The sequence below is a fragment of the Leopardus geoffroyi genome, chromosome B1, assembly GCF_018350155.1.
Source record: "Leopardus geoffroyi isolate Oge1 chromosome B1, O.geoffroyi_Oge1_pat1.0, whole genome shotgun sequence".
NCBI lineage: Eukaryota > Metazoa > Chordata > Mammalia > Carnivora > Felidae > Leopardus > Leopardus geoffroyi.
In genome coordinates, this window is record NC_059327.1 from 110,207,458 (window position 1) to 110,228,448 (window position 20,991).

General features: G+C 36.0%; 1 protein-coding gene across 50 annotated transcripts in view; it reads right to left on the reverse strand.

The window, feature by feature from the left end:
• Nucleotides 1-20,991, reverse strand: part of ANK2 (ankyrin 2) — a 682,786-nt gene that overhangs the window by 157,512 nt on the left and 504,283 nt on the right. For all 50 annotated transcript variants that reach the window (XM_045469598.1, XM_045469715.1, XM_045469646.1 and 47 more), the window contains 2 exons: nt 17,683-17,781; nt 16,196-16,294 (listed from right to left, as the gene is read on the reverse strand). In XM_045469598.1, coding sequence (XP_045325554.1) covers nt 16,196-16,294; nt 17,683-17,781 — 198 coding nt within the window. The remainder of the gene's footprint in view (nt 1-16,195; nt 16,295-17,682; nt 17,782-20,991) is intronic.

Below are 20,991 nucleotides of genomic sequence, written 5' to 3' on the forward strand. Positions count from 1 at the left end.
ACTCAGGTCATAATCTCATGAGTTCATGAGTTCGTGAGTTCGAGCCCCACGTCAGGCCCTGTGCTGACGGCTTGAAGCCTGGAGCCTGCTTCACATTCTCTTTCTCCCTCTCTCTCTGCCCCTCCCCCATTTACACTCTGTCTCTCTGTCTCTCAAAAATAAAATAAAACATAAAAGAAAAATTTTTTAATAAGAAAAAATAAAATAAATACATTTTCTCTTCCAAGAGATAAGATTTCAAAATATTTTTTTCTGCGTGAATAGCAACCAAAATAAGGTATTCAGTATTATTTTTGCATACATAATGCTAACTTTCATTTAAGCTACTGATAGAAATGGCAAGTTTATCACTGGATTTAGTGCTTTCTCACTATATCACATAAAACTTTATAAGAATCTATAAGAACGCTTTTATGTTCCACATGTAATGATTCTAATGATAACAACTAAACTTAAATTTGCAGATGTAGTGCCCTCACTAATCTCTGCAGACGTAATGAAACTTTAACATGAAGTTAATAAATATTTGAATAGTGAAATTGGGTGGGGATTAATTCCCTGATACATTTTAAGTAAATTTTCTAAACGTTGAAATTACTGAACAACATAAATTACTGGTTCCATATCTTTATAGGTCTTTATATATACCTTTAGAAATCTGTATTGTAATTTGCTTGGCATACATAGCATTTGCTTTAAAAATGTGTACTGTTGAGCAACTTCATAAATGACCCAGTAGCTTAGAAGTGAAAGGAAATGTGTCATCTCCCAAAGCAAAACTATTGGCTGCTGTGTATTGGTCCATGATGTTAAGAAAAATTAAGTTAATAACAATCACTGGAGGATGCTTTTATTTTGCCCTAGTAGAGTGAAATCCATAAACCTGAAATCATTATTTTTAATTAAGCCCTAGTACTCATTCAAATGGTTATTATTTTATTGGTTTGAAGTTGCTTAAATATATCAGGATCAAAGAGTGTTTACTCTCCATATAAAATACTCAACATAAGCTACAACTCTTATTAGTTGTCTTGCATATTATACAAAAAAGGAGAAATTTAACTAATGATGACTGAAAAGGTTTCTTAATTCTAACCCGCTGTCTTTGATAAAATGCTGTGCCAAGTCTTTTTTTTTAATTAAAAATTTTTTTAATGTTTATTTTTATTTTTGAGAGAAAGAGAGCCAGAGCATGAGCAGGGGAGGGGCAGTGAGAGAGAGAGAGAGAGAGAGAGAGAGAGAGAGAGACAGAGAGACAGAGCACAAGTGGGGCAGAAGCAGAGAAAGAGGGAGACACAGAATCTGAAGCAGGGTCCAGGCTCTGAGCTGTCAGCATAGAGCCTGATGTGGAGCTTCAACTTGTCAACCGCGAGATCGTGACCTGAGCCAAAGTCAGATGCTTAACCGACTGAGCCACCCAGGCGCCCCAATGCTGCTCCAAGTCTTTAAAAGCACATCTAACATCGAAACACTGAATGGTTCATTTGGACAAACTTTTCAAAAGCCACATTGATAACCATGTCAACAGGTGCAACTAGAGCTTTGTTAAAAAATATAGAAGGTAATCATACAGGATTTTTTTTTATTGCCTAATAACATGCATCTAGAAAGTCCAAATATTTAATGAAATGAAATTATTGCTTCTTTCAGCAAGGTCAATCTTTTTTGCCATTTAATGATTGGAGTCCTTCGTATTCTAATTTAAAAATTAAAACATATAGTCGAGAGCATGCAGACACAAACACACTGACCCCCTCCATTAGGATTAAAACATTTTCAAAAAAAATTTTCAAAGTAAATTTTCCTTTTCTCTGCAAAATAGTCGCTGTAAGTTTTCTTAGTCACTCAAAAGTGGTCGGAATTATAATGCTATTGTTACCTCTTATTTAATATGAACAGTTTGGGATAACCAAAGTTTCATTCAGATGATACTATACATATTATACCAATAGAAATTAAAACAAGACCAAGGGATACACACAGGTTCAGCAATGTCTGAGAAACAGAGTAGTTTAAGGGCAACAAAAGCCTTAGTATAGAACTCTGCCCTTACTAAGTGTGAGTTTGAGTGTGTGCTGATGGGCCCTTCTCTAAACTCTGTTAGAAGTTGCTGGAGAGTTAGAGCAGGCAATGTTCCCATGCAGTGCTGAGACCAAGAAAGAAAATAGATCCATTAAAACAACCAGCCCCAAGTGGTATACCCAGTATTTAAAAGCTACTTAACACAAGTTCGAATTCACACCTTGCCAAAGATATAATCTTAAAGAATGAATACTGTCAATGAAATGGTCGAAAAACTCATGAACCACATCAACCACTTAGTCACAAGCCCAGACTTAGTGTTCTTTGGAGCACTTTTTAAATAATTTTTATCTTGAAACAAAATCATATTCACAAAGGATTTAAGGTTACTTAAAACACTGTGTGTGTGTGTGTGTGTGTGTGTGTATAAACACATATATAGATAAAACATATAGATATATAGATAAAAACATAAAAACATCTATAGATAACATATAGATCCATAGTCAAGATAAGGCTATAAAAGCAGACCTAAACAACTTTGGCTGTAGAGATCTAGCAGAGATAAGCAAAACCCCGAGTGAGCTAGGTGCAATAATTGAACTTTTGGATTTTGGCAGCCACAGAAATAAGGAAAATGTAATAGATGATGGGAAGCATCATACTTTTAAAAAACAGAAACTTGCTGATTGCCATCCACAATCCTGATTTTATACAAGGGACAGACAAGACACAGCAGTTGGTTGTCTAAATGTGCCTGAGGCTGTTTCTTGGAACAGCTCTCTTAGGTACATATATGTTACAGGAAGAATTGTCATGGGAAGGAGAGAGAGTTCTTACCCAGGAGAATAAACTCTAATTAGAATCTGAGGTGGCAAGGTTGATTCATGCTACTCCTGAAAACTGTGACATATCCTTACTGAAACAGAGGCAGCCTTATTCCAGCCTACAGGGACCTATAGCACCATTTTCCTTTTAAGTGTTTGATCTGCTTTAAAAAATTGGGTGCAGAGCTTGATCTCAAAATAGAGAAGCTACAACTGGCACCCAAATAATTTTGAGGGAAGGGGTCACCCCTCAAAGCTCACCCATAAATTTATGTTAAGTATGCTCTATTCACTCTTCATCCTCCCACTAAAAAATTTTAAACAAAAATATATGTTGATAGTTCTGCCTGGATGTATTGGCTTCAAAACGTACCCAGAAACAACTAACTAGGCTGATCTGTCAGATGTGTTTTCTGGAGCATGCCTGCCCCAAATAATTGTCATGCCAACCTACACAATAATGATTATTATGCCCTCCAATGATGATATTTTAACAGATCTAACTGCAAAAAAGGATTACTCCTAGTTTGTGTTCATAAGGTATTGTCATTGCCCTTGAACACAATTCTTACCTCTCTTTTGTCTGTGGCAAGTGACTATTTACTAAATCATGTAAAGACACCACCGGATAGTTTATTTATTATTATTATTATTTTAATGTTTATTTATTTTTGAGGAGGGGGGGCAGAGAGAGAGGAGACACAGAATCTGAAGCAGGCTGCAGGCTCTGAGCTGTCAGCACAGAGCCCAACATGGGGCCCGAACCCATGAGCCGCGAGATCATGACTTGAGCCAAAGTCAGAGGCTCAACTGACTGAGCCACCCAGGTGCCCCAAGTACTTTAGATTGAAGTACCTTAAAAGGTCTAAAATTAGAACGTGGTCCATCAGTCGATAATGCTTTCCTTTCCCGATGTTAAACACTACACTATTTAAGAAAGCTTATATTATCTGAGATTGCTGACAGCATCTGGTAGCTTGGCCTCAGACAGTTCCTAGCTATAAAATCAGAAGGTAACAAAAACATTAGTAAATCATTTATGAGAATTTATACTGTTTTAAGAATTTTCTCAGTAAGTTGAAAGATTGTGACAAATATTAGCAATGAAATAGTTTTGCCCCAAATTCCCTGCTTCTCATGGAAGGTAATACAGTAAGAGGCTGGGACTTGAAATATCTTAAGAAAACATAGGGAGATCTGCCTGGTTTAACAGTTGAAGCAGAAAAAAAAAAATAAGGATTTTTCTATGTAAGCAATCCTTTACCTTCAACCTTCAAAATGTGTTTTTCATGCATAAGAGATGAAGAACAGCTTGTTCCTTTATTAAATCATATTTAATTAAATTTGTTAAATAAATAGATTAAAACAGAAGTTATGTTAAAATAATAGGAAATTTAAAAAAACAGAAAATGGAAAAATTAATTATTAGATAAAGAAAACACACACACAAAAGTGATGTTTTTAAATGTGGATGTTTTAACTACCCAAAGTTAATAAAGCAAGAGACTATTTTATTGCACCCCAGTGGGTAGATCAGTGCTTAGCATATGGTATGTGTTCAGTGAATATAGTTGTTTTTCTGTCTTGCTGTTTGTAGCAAGTGCTTTTTCTATTCATTCAGCTTCACGTTCTTTGTTCCAAACCTATGTCATACCAAGGACACGTTCCATATTGCTAATCACTAAAGATGAAATTTCTGTATAATCTTTTCTCTACCACTACCTCCAGAACATAATAATTTGTCAGCTCCAATGGATAATCAGACAAAAAACAGCTTAATTAATTAAAATCCCATTTAGTTTAATTAGTGTTCCAAACCATTTATTACTTATTCACTAATTTGAGTAGATAAACCATTATCTCTAATAATTAAGATAAATGCTAACAGTTATATTACATTTATTAAGTGCCAGGTACTGTTCTAATACTTTACACGTATTAACCGATTTGATCTTTATCATTTACCCTGTGCAGCAAATAGTAGTATCCCTATTTTATAGACAGGGAAATGGAGTCACCAAGACTCCATTAAGTAACAAGTCCAAGGTAACACAAATAAAAAGTGACAGGGTAGGGTTCCTGACCACTAGACTCTAGAATCTCTCGTGAAGTCTCCATCTCTGCATGTAGTATTCCTGGATTAATAACACATTTTATTGCCTTTCTCTTCTTATTCCAGAGTGGGATTTGCCCAGCTCCTGTGTTTGTCTTTACTTAGTGATGTCTTTATCTTGCTCTCCTGAAAAGATGTGCCTTTGTTGTTTTGCATTTTAATGTCAAGGTGTTACTCAACTGCTTATGTTTCCTGCTCTTCATATCTTCAAGTCAATATGTCATTTAAAGTTAAAGTTTTAAAGGGTTACGATTTAAAGTACTATACCAGGTTATGTTCAGGCAGAGAGTTAATAAATGTCTTTTCATGACATTGTTGGTTCACATGTGTTTCAAATCCTAAAATTCCAAAATTTTAAAGGGCTGCTATTTGCAAATCTAAAAATATGTACTTTGAGTCAGCTGGGTGTCCAACTCTTGATTTTGGTTCAGGTCAGGATCTCACAGTAATGGGATTGAGCCCTGCATCAGGCTCTGCGCTGCTTGGGATTCTCTGTCTCTTCCTCTCTCTCTGCTCCTCCCCCACCCACGCTCATTTGCTTGATCTCTCTCTCTCTCAAAATAAATAAATAAACATTTTAAATAAAATAAAATAAAATAAAATAAAATAAAATAAAATAAAATAAAAATAAAATACGAAAAGTACTTCCCAATGCTTTGAAAAGAACAGAATATATAAAGGCAGTCATGCAAACACACTCTAATGAAGCTTTAACCTGTGCTTCACAAATCCAATTTTAAATAGAATATGAAGTCCTGGGGCACCTGGGTGGCTCAGTCAGTTAAGCGTCCGACTTCGGTTCAGATCATGATCTCATGGTTCATGGGTTTGAGCCCCACATCAGGCTCTGTGCTGACAGCTCAGAGCCTGGAGCCTGCTTCTGATTCTGTGCCTCCCTCTCTCTCTGCCCCTCCCCTGCTCACGCTGTCTCTCTCTGTCTCTCAAAAATAAATAAATGTAAAAAAAAATTTTTTTTTACAGAATATGAAGTCCTAATCTACCATTTTTAGACGTGGAACTTACTACTTTGTTTTAGTATTAACTTTTAAGAGAATACTTCATTTTAACTTTTAGGCTGAAGAAAATCTTATCCAAAGACTATACAAGACAACTCTGTGATGTATGGGATAGAAAAATGCAGGCAGCAGAATTTTAATGAATTAGTTAATGTAAAAATATCTTCATTGATTTGTAGATTCTTTTGAGTTATCTAAATAATCATATTCTATAATACAACATTTTTTGTCTTTTCCTTTTCCATTCATATTCTTATTTTATTACATTGGCTAGGGCTTGAACACAATGTTGAACAGTATCACTAAGAAGAATCCTTGTCTTGTTACTGGCTTTCATGAGAATACCTTTTTTATTTTTTTAATTTTTTTTTTTAACGTTTTATTTATTTTTGAGACAGGGAGAGACAGAGCATGAACAGGGGAGGGTCAGAGAGAGGGAGACACAGAATCTGAAACAGGCTCCAGGCTCTGAGCTGTCAGCACAGAGCCCGACGCGGGGCTCGAACTCACGGACTGTGAGATCATGACCTGAGCCGAAGTCGGCCGCTTAACCGACTGAGCCACCCAGGCGTCCCGAGAATACCTTGAATAACTTATAATTCTAAATGGTTTTGCAGTGGTTTAGGTATATTTCCTCTGCAAGCAGCCTGATATTCCTCGCTGAGTAATATTTTTAAGTTATTAAAAATAAAATTTAATCTATTAATTTGCATACATATTAAATATATGGTTGAAAATAATATTAAAATATTGGGTACAAAAATATCTATAGTGGAGAGCTAAAATGACCCATAAAGTTACTACCATTAGTTCTGAAAAGTGGTAACTGCCCAAATAAAAGGTGTAAAATGGAATTTTATTTTTAAAGAAAATAAACCCAGACCAATCAAGGTCATTGGATGTTTTTTAAAAAAACAATTTAAAATTGTTTTTCCACATCTTCAACTTCTATGCTAGCTTCAATGATACCTTGCTCTAACTAAGGTATACTCATACTATATTTCAGACACTTCAAAAATCTTTTTTACTATTTCACCATAAATAAATGTAAACAACTCTTTTTTGGTTTATGTCATTCCATTTAGAATTTTCCACACTGGAATTACTCTCTGAAAGTGATTTTCAAGAATAATACTCGGTTAAAAACATATTTTGGTAGTTGTATTTCAGTTTCCATCACCCAGAATATCTAAGATGAGAACTCTCATATTTGATCCATTAGTCTAAAGCCACACGTGTCTCTAGGTGATCAGTCTATATCCTAAATGTCCTGGCTACTGAATTACTTAAACTATTACATGACTACGATATCTGTGCTTAGGATAATGCAATTTCATGCATCCGAATTGACAGTGTTCCAAAGAGCATGTGGGGAAAAAAAAAAAAAAAAAGTCACGGGAGCTGCAGCTTTCGTTTTTAGTAGCGACTTAGTTAAAGAAAATTTTTTTTAACATTTTATTTATTTTTAAGAGACAGCTAGCAGGGCAGCAGCAGAGAGACAGGAAGGCACAGAATCAGAAGCAGGCTCCAGGCTTTGAGCTGTCAGCACAGAGTCCGATGAGGGGCTCCAATCCATGGACGGTGAGATCATGACCTGAGCTGAAGTCGGACACAGATGACTGAGCCATCCAGGCACCCCTTTAGTAGCAACTTGTTAACATGTCAAGGAACTGACTTTGCTGCTGTCTCCACTGTGCTGAGAACAAGCAGTGGGGGCATGCAGAGAGGCCACTCTGACACAAATGAGCTATCACTGAATCTGTTATTAACAATGACGGCTAGGGGCGCCTGGGTAGCTCAGTTGGTTGAGCATCTGACTTGGTTTTGGCTGCGGTCATGATCTCACGGTTTATGGGTTCGGGCCCCCTGGAGGGCTCTGTGTGTAGAGCCTGCTTGCGATTCTCTCTCTCTCCATCTCTGCCCCTCCCCACCTCTCAAAATAAATAGATAAACTTAAAAAATATATATGTGTATATATATGTGTGTATATATATATGCGTGTATATATGTGTGTATATATATATGTGTGTATATATATATCTCAATGACAGCTAACAGTCACTGAGTTCTTATGCCAGGCATTGTTCTAAGTGCCGTACATGGATTAACTAATTCAATTCTCATATCCTCTATGAGGGAGGTACTATTATTATGATGCCCCTTTTATAGTTCTCCAAACTGCATCAAGGTGATCTTTAAAAATCCAAATCTTATCTTTTTCTACCTCCCACCTCTACCTCATACTGGGCTTAGGATAAGCATCTTAAAACAAAATCATTAACATGGCTCACAGAGTCCTGCAGGCTGTGATCTTCTCTCTCAGCTTCATATGTACCACATTTCCCCTTCATGTTTCAGCTCCTGGATTTCTTTTAGGCTCTCGCATGTCCTATTTCATTTTCCTACAGCACACTGCATCTCCTCTCACCCCTGATTATCACATCAATTCCTTTTTTTTAAGAGAAAAGTTACTGGACAGTGCTATGCTAAGTGAGATAAACCAGAGAGAGAAAGATAAATACTGCACGGTATCACTTACACGTGGAATCTTTTTTTTTTTTTTTAATTGAACTCATAGGAACAGAAAGTACAAAAATGGTCTTCAGGGGCTGAGGGGTGAGGGAAGTAGGGAGAGGGTGGTAAAAGTATACAACCCTTCAGTTATAAGATGAGTAAATTCTGAGGATCTAATATATAACATGATGACTATGTAGTTAATAACACTAGACGATACAATTGAAATTTGCTAAACGAGGAGAACTTAAATGTTCTCATTTTAAAAAGTAAGAAAGAGAGAGGGAGAAAGGAAAATAAACAAATATGTTAGGTCATGAACATGCTAATTAACCTGGAACCCTTTCACAAGGTATACTAATATCAAATCATCACATTGTACACTTTAACTACTTTATGATCTTATTTGTCAGTTATACTTCACTGAAGCTGGAAAAAATAGATATAAAAAATAAAATTATCTATGAGTTAAAAAAAAGAAAGCAGTTCAGTCACTACTTCCTCTGGTCTCCCCCACTCCAACCCCATCTTTGTATCTCTAGCAAACATGAGGGGGCACAAATTGAATATCCAAACACGTGCTGAGGGAGGGAGGGAAAGATGGAGGGAGGGAATGACTACTTCCAATATTTTTCTATTGGCAAGTTTTACTTCATTTATTTAGTGTCATGTTCTCACATTTTTGTTTTGTTTTGTGATCTTTGTCTGGAAGGATCACTACTTTGAGGTCTTCCTAGCATCTTAGTTGCTGTGGAACGTGCACATTGTGCTGTAAGATCTGAGGTAAGAAGCAAACCACTCTGGTACTATTTTAACTATTTGCTGCCAGAGGTGCTTATCCTCCATTTTAACTCAGAAGGACAGAGAAGGATCCTCTGTATGAAATTTGAACTCTATTTCTACTAAGAGAAATGTAGAGCCATCTTAGCCATTTTGTTCTTCTCCCTACAAGTCTCACCTTTCTACAATTTAGTTCCTTTAAAATACAGTAATAGTGGACACAGATAGTCTTCTGAAGTGATAAATATATGGCCATCTACTATAGATTTACATTCAATGACATTTATGTCTTACTTCATTCAAATTTCAGGACAATATGGCAACCAGTATTCAGCCTTGCCACATCACCTGTCCCCAGATTAATGAAGATAAAGACAAATATAAATGTCTCAATTTTATTTCAAAAATAGCAAACTGCTTTATTTTATTGTAAATGAAAATATTATGTCTTTTCAGATGTGTGTATGAACAGACTAGTACTTTCAGTGTTGAAATTCTACTATAATATGAGAGAATTCCATTTTATACAAAATTTTAAAGATGGCAATTCTCATCATTTCTTTTAGAGAAATGATCCATATCAGAGAATGGAGAATTGGAAAAGCATACTTCCTTTGTTTAGCTCTGAATGCTGAGGAACGTAGATGCACTTCCACGTGTGTAATCATTCAATAAACTGATTTTCAGAGTCAAAAAGACAACGTAAGTGTCCCAAGTTCCTTCTCATCCCCAGTCAAATGCAAGTACACGTTCACCTTAACTTCAAATAAAGTGTTACAATAATTTTCTTAATTAAAACAACTAAGAACCTTATTAAGAAAGAGCTATATGTATATATTTGGAGAAAAATGCTGAAAACATAACAATTGTTTTGGATCTGTGAGTCCGGATCCTATTTTATATACTGTGTGTGTGTGTGTGTGTGTGTGTGTGTGTGTGTTTGTGCGTGTGACAGAACGGAATGTTCCATTATGAGTTTTTGTTTTAAGAGCCAGGGATGGCTCCATGGCCATATGGAAGCAATTCAGTGTAATGGGCATGCCGGCCAACTGTGTAGGCTTTCTTCCTCTTCACAGCCCAATTCAAATTATTTGTGACAATGAGTGAGGGCCAATGAAGTAAAAATTATTGGAAGCTACACCCAACAAAACATTTATCATTGTATAGAGTAGGCATATGCACCCCTAAAATTCTGGGGGTGTAACTAATGGTCATGTAATCTTGCAACTGGCATTAATGGCCACGGTCTGAGAATCTAAAAGCTAATAAAGTCTAATCATGTTTGTGTTACAAATAGGAAAGTCCTCCTTTGGAATGAAATTTCCAGAATTGAAAGAACAAAGAGTAGTGACCATAAAACAAGCAAAAGGATTCAAGAAAAACAGAAGTAAATTTTCAGCAAAATATGTTATGAAGAATACCAAATCAGAATTTCTTATTTGGACTCATTCACCACTAAAATAGGATGAAAAGAGAAAAAAAAAAAACTGTTTCTGGAATCCTCATAATACTAAAACACAAGAAATTCAAGAAAAAGTAGAACAATGCAAAAATTATTAAGAAAAATGAATCAGAAAGACATCACCAACTATACTTCAGAAAGTATATTTAAGTCTTCCGTGTGTTAAGAATTGTGTTTCATAAAAGAACACCCTAAGAGAATGAATGTCGGAGTGAAAATGTCCCAAATGTAGACAGGTGTCCCAGTGTACATGAATCCCTTTTCTTGGAAATGCCTCGCTTTTATGGAATGTTTTTAGTTATTCCCAGCATCTTCGCAACTAGACCCTGAGAGAATGGATGGCATTTGAGCCAGGGACCTGGCTCTTGTGGGAGGTAACTGAACTGACCTAGAAGAGGCAGATTGTAGAGAAAGCTTAAGGGAAACAGTGAACTATGTAGAGGACTATCGGAAGGGAAGTGTCCATGACAAATGGCCCTGGGCTTGTGACTCAATCACTAATATGTTATGAGACCTTAGATTTCCTTGCTTGTGCCTCAAATTTCCTTATATCCAAATGAGCGTAATCACTGCTAGTTCACATCATTGTAAAGATAAAATGAGATTAAATAATACGTAAAACTATACATTAAAATTAAGAGGCTGAGTGTAAGATACTACTATGGGGTTGTAATTTTGTGGCATCTGGACTCTCCTCCAACCCACACTTAGCTCCCTGGACACACACTTCCGCCTACTCCTTAAACAGACTTGTGGGAATTTCTGGCTCATCCTTTCTTCCAATGAAGTCACATTTTCTTTTCTCTCTGTAACTATCAGGGAATTCAAACATCCCAGTCTCCATTGTATAAGGTAAAAGTCAGAAAGCTACAGTTGACCACAAGTTATACCAGAATCCACTGTGCTCTTGTTTTTTGTTTTTTTTTTTTTTGTTTTTTTTTCATTGTAGCCAAATAGGCATCACGCAAACCGGCTTGCTTCGTAAAAACAAAAAACAAATAGATATTTTTAAAGTAACTTTATTTTATTATGAGGGTCATTTGGATTTTAATAACTTTACATGAGAAAATAAAATTAAGACTGCAAGGAAAAACACTCTCGTGTGAGGAACAAAAAGTCACATGTTATTGTGGAGAAAATTAAAGAAGGGAAATTCTGCAGGCCAGATTTTCTTGGCAGCAACAGCAAAATCTCATCGTGTTTTGAACATTTTTGCAGAGCTCTAGCATTTATAGTTCACAAAAAATACTACAGGAGAAGTTTTCACCTTAAACCTTTTGCATGGATGCTGCTGCAGGAAAATCTGCTGACTTAGACCTTCATAGGGTCTGGGACAGAAGAAAAAAGAATTTTAGGAATTGTTTCCTGGGTCTGTAGCGAAGGTCTAACTGTTATGAGAGTTCTAAGAAGCAGTTTTGCCTGGGGATGAAGATTATGAGTAAGTAAATGAATCATCTTTATCTCAGTTTGTCATCGATGATGACAGAGTAAATGAAGATCAAAAGAGATAATATACACAATGCGTCAGAGATAGCTCCTGGCAGTCAATATTATTTTTTGTACTATTATTAACATCTATTGCTAAGAATGATTGGAATATGCAACGGAGCTAATTCTTATACAGGAAGAATATATGTGCATATGTTTAGCCTCCAATCATATATGTGCAAGGTATTACACCAAATCCTAAAAATACAGAGGAACATGAGAAAAAAATGATCTGCTCCCAAGAAATGTACCACCTTGCAGAAACTGTAGATATACATAACAAAAGATAAACCTGAGATAGGCAAATATTAATGGGCAAAAGTGTTATAAGAATTTAAAGGAGCTCATCACTCTGAGAGTATTTTTTTATTTTTTTTCAAAATTTCGTGTACAACATATAATTGGAACAATGGTTTAAAAGTCATATCTTGGGGCGCCTGGGTGGCGCAGTCGGTTAAGCGTCCGACTTCAGCCAGGTCACGATCTCGCGGTCCGTGAGTTCGAGCCCCGCGTCAGGCTCTGGGCTGATGGCTCAGAGCCTGGAGCCTGTTTCCGATTCTGTGTCTCCCTCTCTCTCTGCCCCTCCCCCGTTCATGCTCTGTCTCTCTCTGTCCCAAAAATAAACGTTGAAAAAAAAAATTAAAAAAAAAAAAAAAAGTCATATCTTTGAATCTAATAGCTGTACAGGTTATAAAAGTGATCAGTAAATGCCAGTACAAATATCCAGAAAGCATTCCAGCATTACTTTGTAGGACTGTGTAGAAGATGTTCATGTGCCGAGTAAAGACTGTCAGAAAGTGCCCAAGTTTTCAGAAAGCAAGCAACCATCCTCAAGGCAAATAGCATTCCTCCAATCACTCTAACCTGACTTCTAGCCCCATTATTCCACCAACACAGCTTGCACTGAGACCTTGATGAGATCTCCGTGCCACCGAATCCAGGAGAGCAAAGAACCAAGCCAGAGAGCTACAAGGTCTGAGCAATATTTAAAATCATATCGAGATTTTAGATGGACAACTGTCTCAGTAGAGACCACACTGCTACCACTGCTGAGCACAGAAACTTAAACATCAGTGGATTGTTATTATACTGATCACATAGTTCCATTTAAAATTCTTAAATTGCTTCTGCTGGTGTTCTGGAATTCTTCATGAATTAAGGACACTACCAAAATTGGCACTGTGTCATGTCAGGGTAAGCTTCACATGGATCTTACAGTTTATATAGAGAGTGCAGTAAAATCCACAGGTGTATACCTTTCCATGACCTATGAGCTCTGTAAATGTTTACTGAACATTTATTCCTTGGTGCTTTTCTTAATTCGACAATAACCTTAGTGGTCCATTTCCAAAAAATTCAAAAGTTTGTCAAAAGCAAAGTACTATGCAGCTATCAACGTTCCTAAAGTAACAGACTATTCTGCATTTGTCTTGGATTACGTTCATAGAAAGATATGGGAGAAGGTATAATTTGAGCACAGAATTCAGAATTTATGTTGCACATTTGGTATTCCTATGCCCCTTTTCTGGTTCTCAAAAGGAAGGGACTATCTAACTACCACGAGCATGGCCCTACCCACCCATCTAGGTCCCTTGTTGTCATGGAAAAAATCTGTATCTTAATCAAGACAAGACTAATGAGAATCATGTATGAAGGACTCATATCCTCTCCCAATGGCCCTTAAAACCATGACTTTAGGATTTGTTCACACATAGGAACAAAAAAAATCAAATAGTTTTATATAAATTCCTGTACTTTAATCTTAATCATTAAATTACAAAATATTTTAAGTAATAGTAATTTTTGTCTTTGGTAATGATGGCCACCTAAATTCAACATAGTAAATAATTTCATAGGGCTTATCAAATCACTTAGGCATCTAGAAAAACATCCTAAATTTTAATTATTAATTTTTTTCACTCCAAAACTTTCTTATAATACAAAATCAGTTTGAAGCTAGTTGTCAGGATTCCCTACAACATGAATCCTAAATTGAGCTAATTAAATACAATACAAATAAAGATTACTTTAATGATAATATAAATCTTTCTATAAGATCTGTTATAATCTGGCATGATTATGACTATAAAGAATGGGCTCATTGACTCTTGAAAGCAAATTACCGATTAAGTGGTTCTGGCTTATTCTTGAAAACCTCCAAAGCATATAAATTTCCAGTAATCACAGTGTAATAACTGATACAACTTTTGACAAGCACTTATCTTACAGTATTTGCTACCTGTCAACTTTTATGAAATCACAACGTTCAACGAGTCATTTTGAGCAAAGTAACCAAGCTCTTTTTATAGATACTAACAGCACTAACAGTTGGCATGTGAACTTCCCATTAAAAACCTCCCATGGGCAATTGAACTTGACCAGGTTTTCATTTCCATGCTTCTTAAGTATACAAACTACTGATTTATGTACATAATTAAACCTGTACTTAGTGAATCTCTATAGCAGTGTTCTTAAGCCCAGTTTTATATTCTCCAAAGCAGTGGGTCTCATAGTGTTCCTGAACTGGAAAACCTCAGCATTATGTGAGACATGTAAATTCTCAGGTCCCACTCCAGAAATGAATCTGAAACTCTGGGGTTGGGCCCAGAAGCACATGCTTCAACAAGCCCTGTAGGTGATTATGATGCCAGCTAAGGTCTGGAAACTTTGCTCTGGAGCAAAAAGATATTCTCTTGCTATAAAGAAAAGATTTTAATCCCTTAGTTTAGAGCAGTAGATTTTGTCAAGTCCTGTGTCTCTAAGCCCAAGATGCCATTAACTTTATACGCTATATGGGAATTCTTTACAGATGGTATCACTTTAAAAAAATTTTTCATGTCATGAAGATGTTATAATATGGAATATTCTCAATAAATGTTAAAATAGAGATGTGTATTGGACTTTCAAAAGAAAAATTGTGCTTTAAAAGGAAAATGCGGTTATTTAAAACAGTATGATATTATAGAGGTGAAAATAAATAACGTCTTGCCTGTCATAATTTCAACAGAGTCATCCCTCTAATCAAAGTCCAAGAAAAAAGGGCTGATTCTAACTTTTGCCCTGTAGTGCTATTTATACCACTGGAGACATGTCAACATAATGAATGAATGAACAAAATAGGTAGAGATATTCCTACACAAGGCCCCTCAGAAGCAAGCCGGTGAGATTATCCCAAAGAATAGATAGACAGGAACTGGTTTATTTTGCTAATAGTCCCTGTGGCATGGCCTGTGGTATGCTAGAGAGGCTAAAAACTTTAAAAGAGAGAGAGAAGAAATGGATTTAAAAGGATACTCCCCTCAATTTCTACATAGATTCATAATAGATACCAAAAGGAAAGCTTTGGGCACAGCAACATTTCTTCACGCAGAAAAATGGGCATCAAGTTTATGATGTATTTTGATTACTCTTTTAATTTAAAAAAAATACATCATTTTAAGAACACGCATTTTCTATCCTACATAATTGTTATTACATGCATTGTAAGGCTGTGGGTCACGAATTTTCTTGTTTCCTTCAGGAGTTTTGTAAAGTCCACATTTGGGGTGTGAGGTAATTAGTGTGATTCCCACTTCATAGCAGATCTCCTACTGGAATGCTAATCTTTTGAGAATTTTTAAAATTTAAGGAGAGAAACTACTTTTATAGCACAACATAGAACTTGCATGAATAATTCATATTTCACAGATGTCACTGTCATTCTGGGAAAAAACACTTTATATGCTTTTTTAATGCACTTAAAGAGAATGACAGACTGTGTAGTTGTCAAATTTTCAGTTATATTAGGAAGGGGATCATAATACATCAAAAAAATATCATAGCATGAGTTCATAAAATAATGTGGCTGAAATAAATAACGGAAATATTTATAGCAAATTTAACTATCCAACAGCTGGCTCAACCCATTAAATCAATTTCACAAAGCTGTTCTAATTTAAATTCATTCACACCAGAGAAAATCTGAATGCAGTACCTGAGACTGTGCATTAATATTGGCTCCTTCCTTAACAAGAACTTTGACAACTTCTGCTTGTCCAGCCAAAGATGCAATGTGAAGAGCAGTGTTCCCCTTCTGTTTCGGAGAAACAAAATAGAAAATATTAGAGGTTTCCAAATTTTGTAGACATCGAATGTACAGGCATTTTCAATTTTGCTGATTGATAACTTCAAGTGGTTAAAGTTTGTCATTCTAATCCAGATAGTAGCCCACCTTGGAAGGGGATAAATTGTCTGCCATCAAAACACTGAGCCTCCTGTATAGTGCTTTCCTTTTCCATCCTTCACAATTCTCGTGAGGTGTCGGGCCAGTCTATATTTTGACAATCATGTGTGCATGAGGTGTTAGAAATCCAGGTTAACTGGCCATATTCCTAATTTATTCCACCACTCTTTTTGTCCAACCCTGATCAGACTAAAGCCCCAGCTGGTCGCCTGAGGGCCTACAGCCTAGCCTCTCTGCATCTTTCACAACCATATTATCACACTCCAGCTCTGGGCAACAGGCTTGATTCTGACTAACTACTGTTTTTCTCCAAATTAAAATTTCACCTTCTAAAGACAAAGATTTGTCACCAGTAATGATATTTAAAAAATATATATCCATTGTTTCTGGGGTGCCTGGATGGCTAGGTCAGTTGAGCATCTGACTCTTGATTTCAGCTCAGGTCATGATCCCAAGGTCATGGGATTCATCCCCCACATCAGGCTCCGAGCTGAACGTGGAGTCTGATTAAGATTCTTCCTCTTCTTTTCTTCTCCCCCACCCTCTCTCTCTCTCCCTCAAGTAAAATAAAATACTTAAATCTGTTGTTTCTGAAATGACTCCCCAATGACAAAGTTCAAATATATTTTAGTAAAAGGACTATCAATAAAAAAATCTAGTTTCTAGTATACCAAACATCTTGTACAGTTCTTTAAAAATGAGTCCAATAGCTTTACAAACACACATTATAGTGATAAAATCTAATTTTCCCCAATAATTCAATCCATGATCCAAAATCTCTTTTCCATTACAGTATAAGAGATTCCGAATATTCTCTTACCAAGTTAAATGAATACATTAAAAGATATAACAACTTCATTAAAGCATGAAAATTACCTGTCCATTTCCACTGAGAAGTTTACTACATCAATATACTTTTGAAAAAATGAATTAACCTTAGGAAAATAGGTGCTGTCGTCCACACATGATTATATTAATCTAGTGTCTACATGAATCAAAGAAAAAAAGACAGAACATTTGAAACAAAGTATGCAGAATTCTTCAGTCTCATGTTTGATAAGTCTCTAAAAGAATCAACTCAAACTCTGCAAAGTTTAATGGAAAGAGTTCCAATTTCAGTTCTTCACAGTCAAAAATCTTGGTGTTCTAGCAAACGTCTGCAATGTATAACCAGACAAAATAACTTTAAATCATTTCCTCTTGTCCAAGGAAATAAATTCTACTAGCATGAACATTACCTTAGTGGCAGAATCCACAGAGGACCCTCTTCCCAGCAGCTCCTGAACCAGGCCCACATGGCCCTCCTTGGCAGCCAAATGGAGAGCGTTGAGTCCATTCTGAAAAGAGAAGCAAACAGTCCTCAGAAATTGAGTAATAGTTGTGGGTAGTATCTGATTTTTATGCAAGTATTTAACCCAGAGACTAGACAGACTCTGGTTTCTTCATTGTACTTTTTCTTTTTGCATTAGTTTGAAGCTACTAAGTTCAGAGAGACTAATTTCCAGTGTTTTTGATTTAGAGAGGGAAAGTAGTAAATATTCATTAGAGCCGTGAATTTGCCAACTTTATCTCAACAATTTTTTGACTAAGAAATATCTAAATACTTTTCTAATGAGAGAAAAAAAAGAACAACTGTATCATTTATTGCACCAGTCACAAATAAAATTCTTTCCAGTTTCTAGAACATTGAGAGAGTTCAAATAAATCTTACTTTTTAACAAATGGGAAGGAAATCTTTTTTTCATAAAAAGTGATTCAAAAGCCATAGGACAATTTCTAAGCTAACAAAACTTTGCAATAACAACATTGTACTTAAAAGACACTTAGCACTATGTTACTAATTTGTCTGTAAGTTTTTTTCCCAAGAATTTAAAATTTATTTTATAACTTCTGATAGAGATGAGGGAGCATAAGACAAGCTGAGGGCAAAGTACAGGCTAATAGCACTCCCTCCCACCCTCTCACCCCCAGGTGGGATATGTGTGATATTCCCCAGACACTCCAGGCTGCCTAAGAACAAAAGAAGGAAAAGAAAGCAAATGGTTGACTGATACAGATCACAGTCATGCAGAACAGGAGTCTTCTTCAGTTTACAGATAACTTAGTAAACTTCAAGAAAAAGATAATCTTATCCATAACCTAATCTCCAGAAACCTATAGATTCCATTTCCTGGAGCCCTAATATCACCCTCATCAAGATGTAAGAGGGTTTAAGTGCTTGTCATGGTGATGTGGGAAACAAAGGCAAATTAAAACTTAAATTTCCTTAGTACCTACGGCCCATTGACATGTCCTTGAGACAGGCAGAGTGACCTTCCTCCAGGAGCTTGGCTGCCTTAATAGTGACACTTGCTAGGGCCAAAAGGGAATCTTTGCTTAACATTATCCTGACCCCCTCAGGATCCTGTGAGTCTCCTTAAACACATAAATATTCCTTTGCAAACCTCCTTTAGCTTTAACACCCAAGTATATGTTGACAATTATACTCCAAGCATATGGCCCCTGATATACATCTGAGGGGTCTCATGACTGACGTTTTACTAAACAGTAATAAATGATATTTTCCTAACAATATCTAGCCCCTCAAGGTCTTGGAAACCTTGCTTCCAAAATTCCTTAGAGATTTACACTGTCCCTAACCCCCTCCTAACCTGAAGGTATATAATCAGTCACTCTTCACAACCGCAGTGCAGCTCTTTCTGCCCACAGGTCCAGTCCCCGTGGTTTAATAAAATCACCTTTTTGCACCAAAGACGTTTTCAAGAATTCTTTCTTGGCCATAAGCTCCAAACTCCACTGTCACCCCCAAACCCCATCATTAGTGCTATAATATCTGACTCACATCTAAATTCCTAAAAAATTACCCATCATAACATTGAAAAAACTCATCGATAATTTTACCAAATATGGTATCTACATACATTATACTGACCTCCCCCAGAAATGACTTACAGTCAATCAGGAATTTTCTGATCAGTGCCCATGAGGTAATCTGTCACATGGGCCCTCTCCATTCCCCAAAGGAAGATGAGGTAATCTGCATGATAAAAACCCCTGTTCTCCCCCTAAGGGAAAGTGACCTTGCCTGGAACTTTTTTTTTTTTTGGCTAATAACTTTCTTGCCCAACCCTCCTTCCTATAAAACCTTTCATTTTATACCACTCCCTGGAGCTCCCCTCTACTTGTTAGATAGGATGCTGCCTGATCCACTCGTTGTTTAATAAAGTTAATTGTATTTTCAAATTTACTCTGTTGAATTTTGTTTTTTTAACACACATAAGGAGAACCAAATACATCTACAAAATGCTCTATGGCAAATTTCCCGTTACTGGTCAATGCTTATATTAATGATTCTCTTATGGGAAGCCTTCAAGCCACCTGTTTCAAAAATAAGATAATATTTATTTTTCTTCTTTGCAAAACATGGTCCTGGTTTTTCGACAACATTTAACTCTGAGCAGCTGATATAGTTGTACCATCAATACACGCATGTCATGGTTTCTATATATTTACTGGCATAAAATAATAAGAATTAAAGTACTTTCAAAATATGTTAATCCTAGAAAATTTAACGAATTCATCAACAATATAACAAAAGCTTGATAAAGACACTTTTATGACTCCCGTGTCCTACCAGCATGCAAATAATGATAACTATATTAACTAACACAAATGATTCAACCAAAATTATTTTCCACTCCCTTTACCAGACCAAAGTTGTTTTCTGAGTTATTCAACACCCAGTCCCTTTGGTAACGGGAAGTGGAAGTACTTAATTTTAACAGATGTAAAAACCACTTCACAAATAGTAAACTCATTCTGACACAATGAAGGACAAGCAGTATGATCTTCGGGTAGGAATTTTTAAGGAGATAATTAACCTGATATTTTAGAGCCTGTAACTTTTCTGATAATTTTTTATTCTATATATATTTCACCATGACATTTGATTAGTTGGCCTAAGTTGTTTACTGGAAGAAATCTTTTACTCTGTATGATAAGCCATTACATAAATGTTTTTTTTAAGTTGGATCTGTTACTTCAGTAAGTAAGAATCAAATCTGCTGATCACTGGGAGTTGTTAGATGGCCTAGCCAACTAATACTTAAATATGAAGATTTAAATATTAAATATTTACATATTAAGATGCTTATTATAAGAAGTTGCCTTTCCTTTTTCTCAGTTTTTGTCTCTGCCTCCATCTGAAGTTTCCACCTGAGAGGTTTGAAAGGACCTCTGAGACATCTAATCCAGTGATTTGCCTAACACTCTGTCTGCCCCAGGTCTGATAAATAGTACCTACTTGATAAATATTGTTGGATGAATGAATGAATCTAAAGAGAGCATAGAGGGAATATTTTGGTAAAGTCTACATTTATAAACAATCAAACCTATGTAATATATTTGAATGGAAAAGACTGAGTAGTCCCTAAAGTTTATAAGCTTTCCATATATCAGGATTTTTATCCAAGTGGGACTAGAGATTATTGGTTTGGAGATATATTTTCCAAGTGCTTAAGGCCTACCCATAGAACAACTGGACTTAT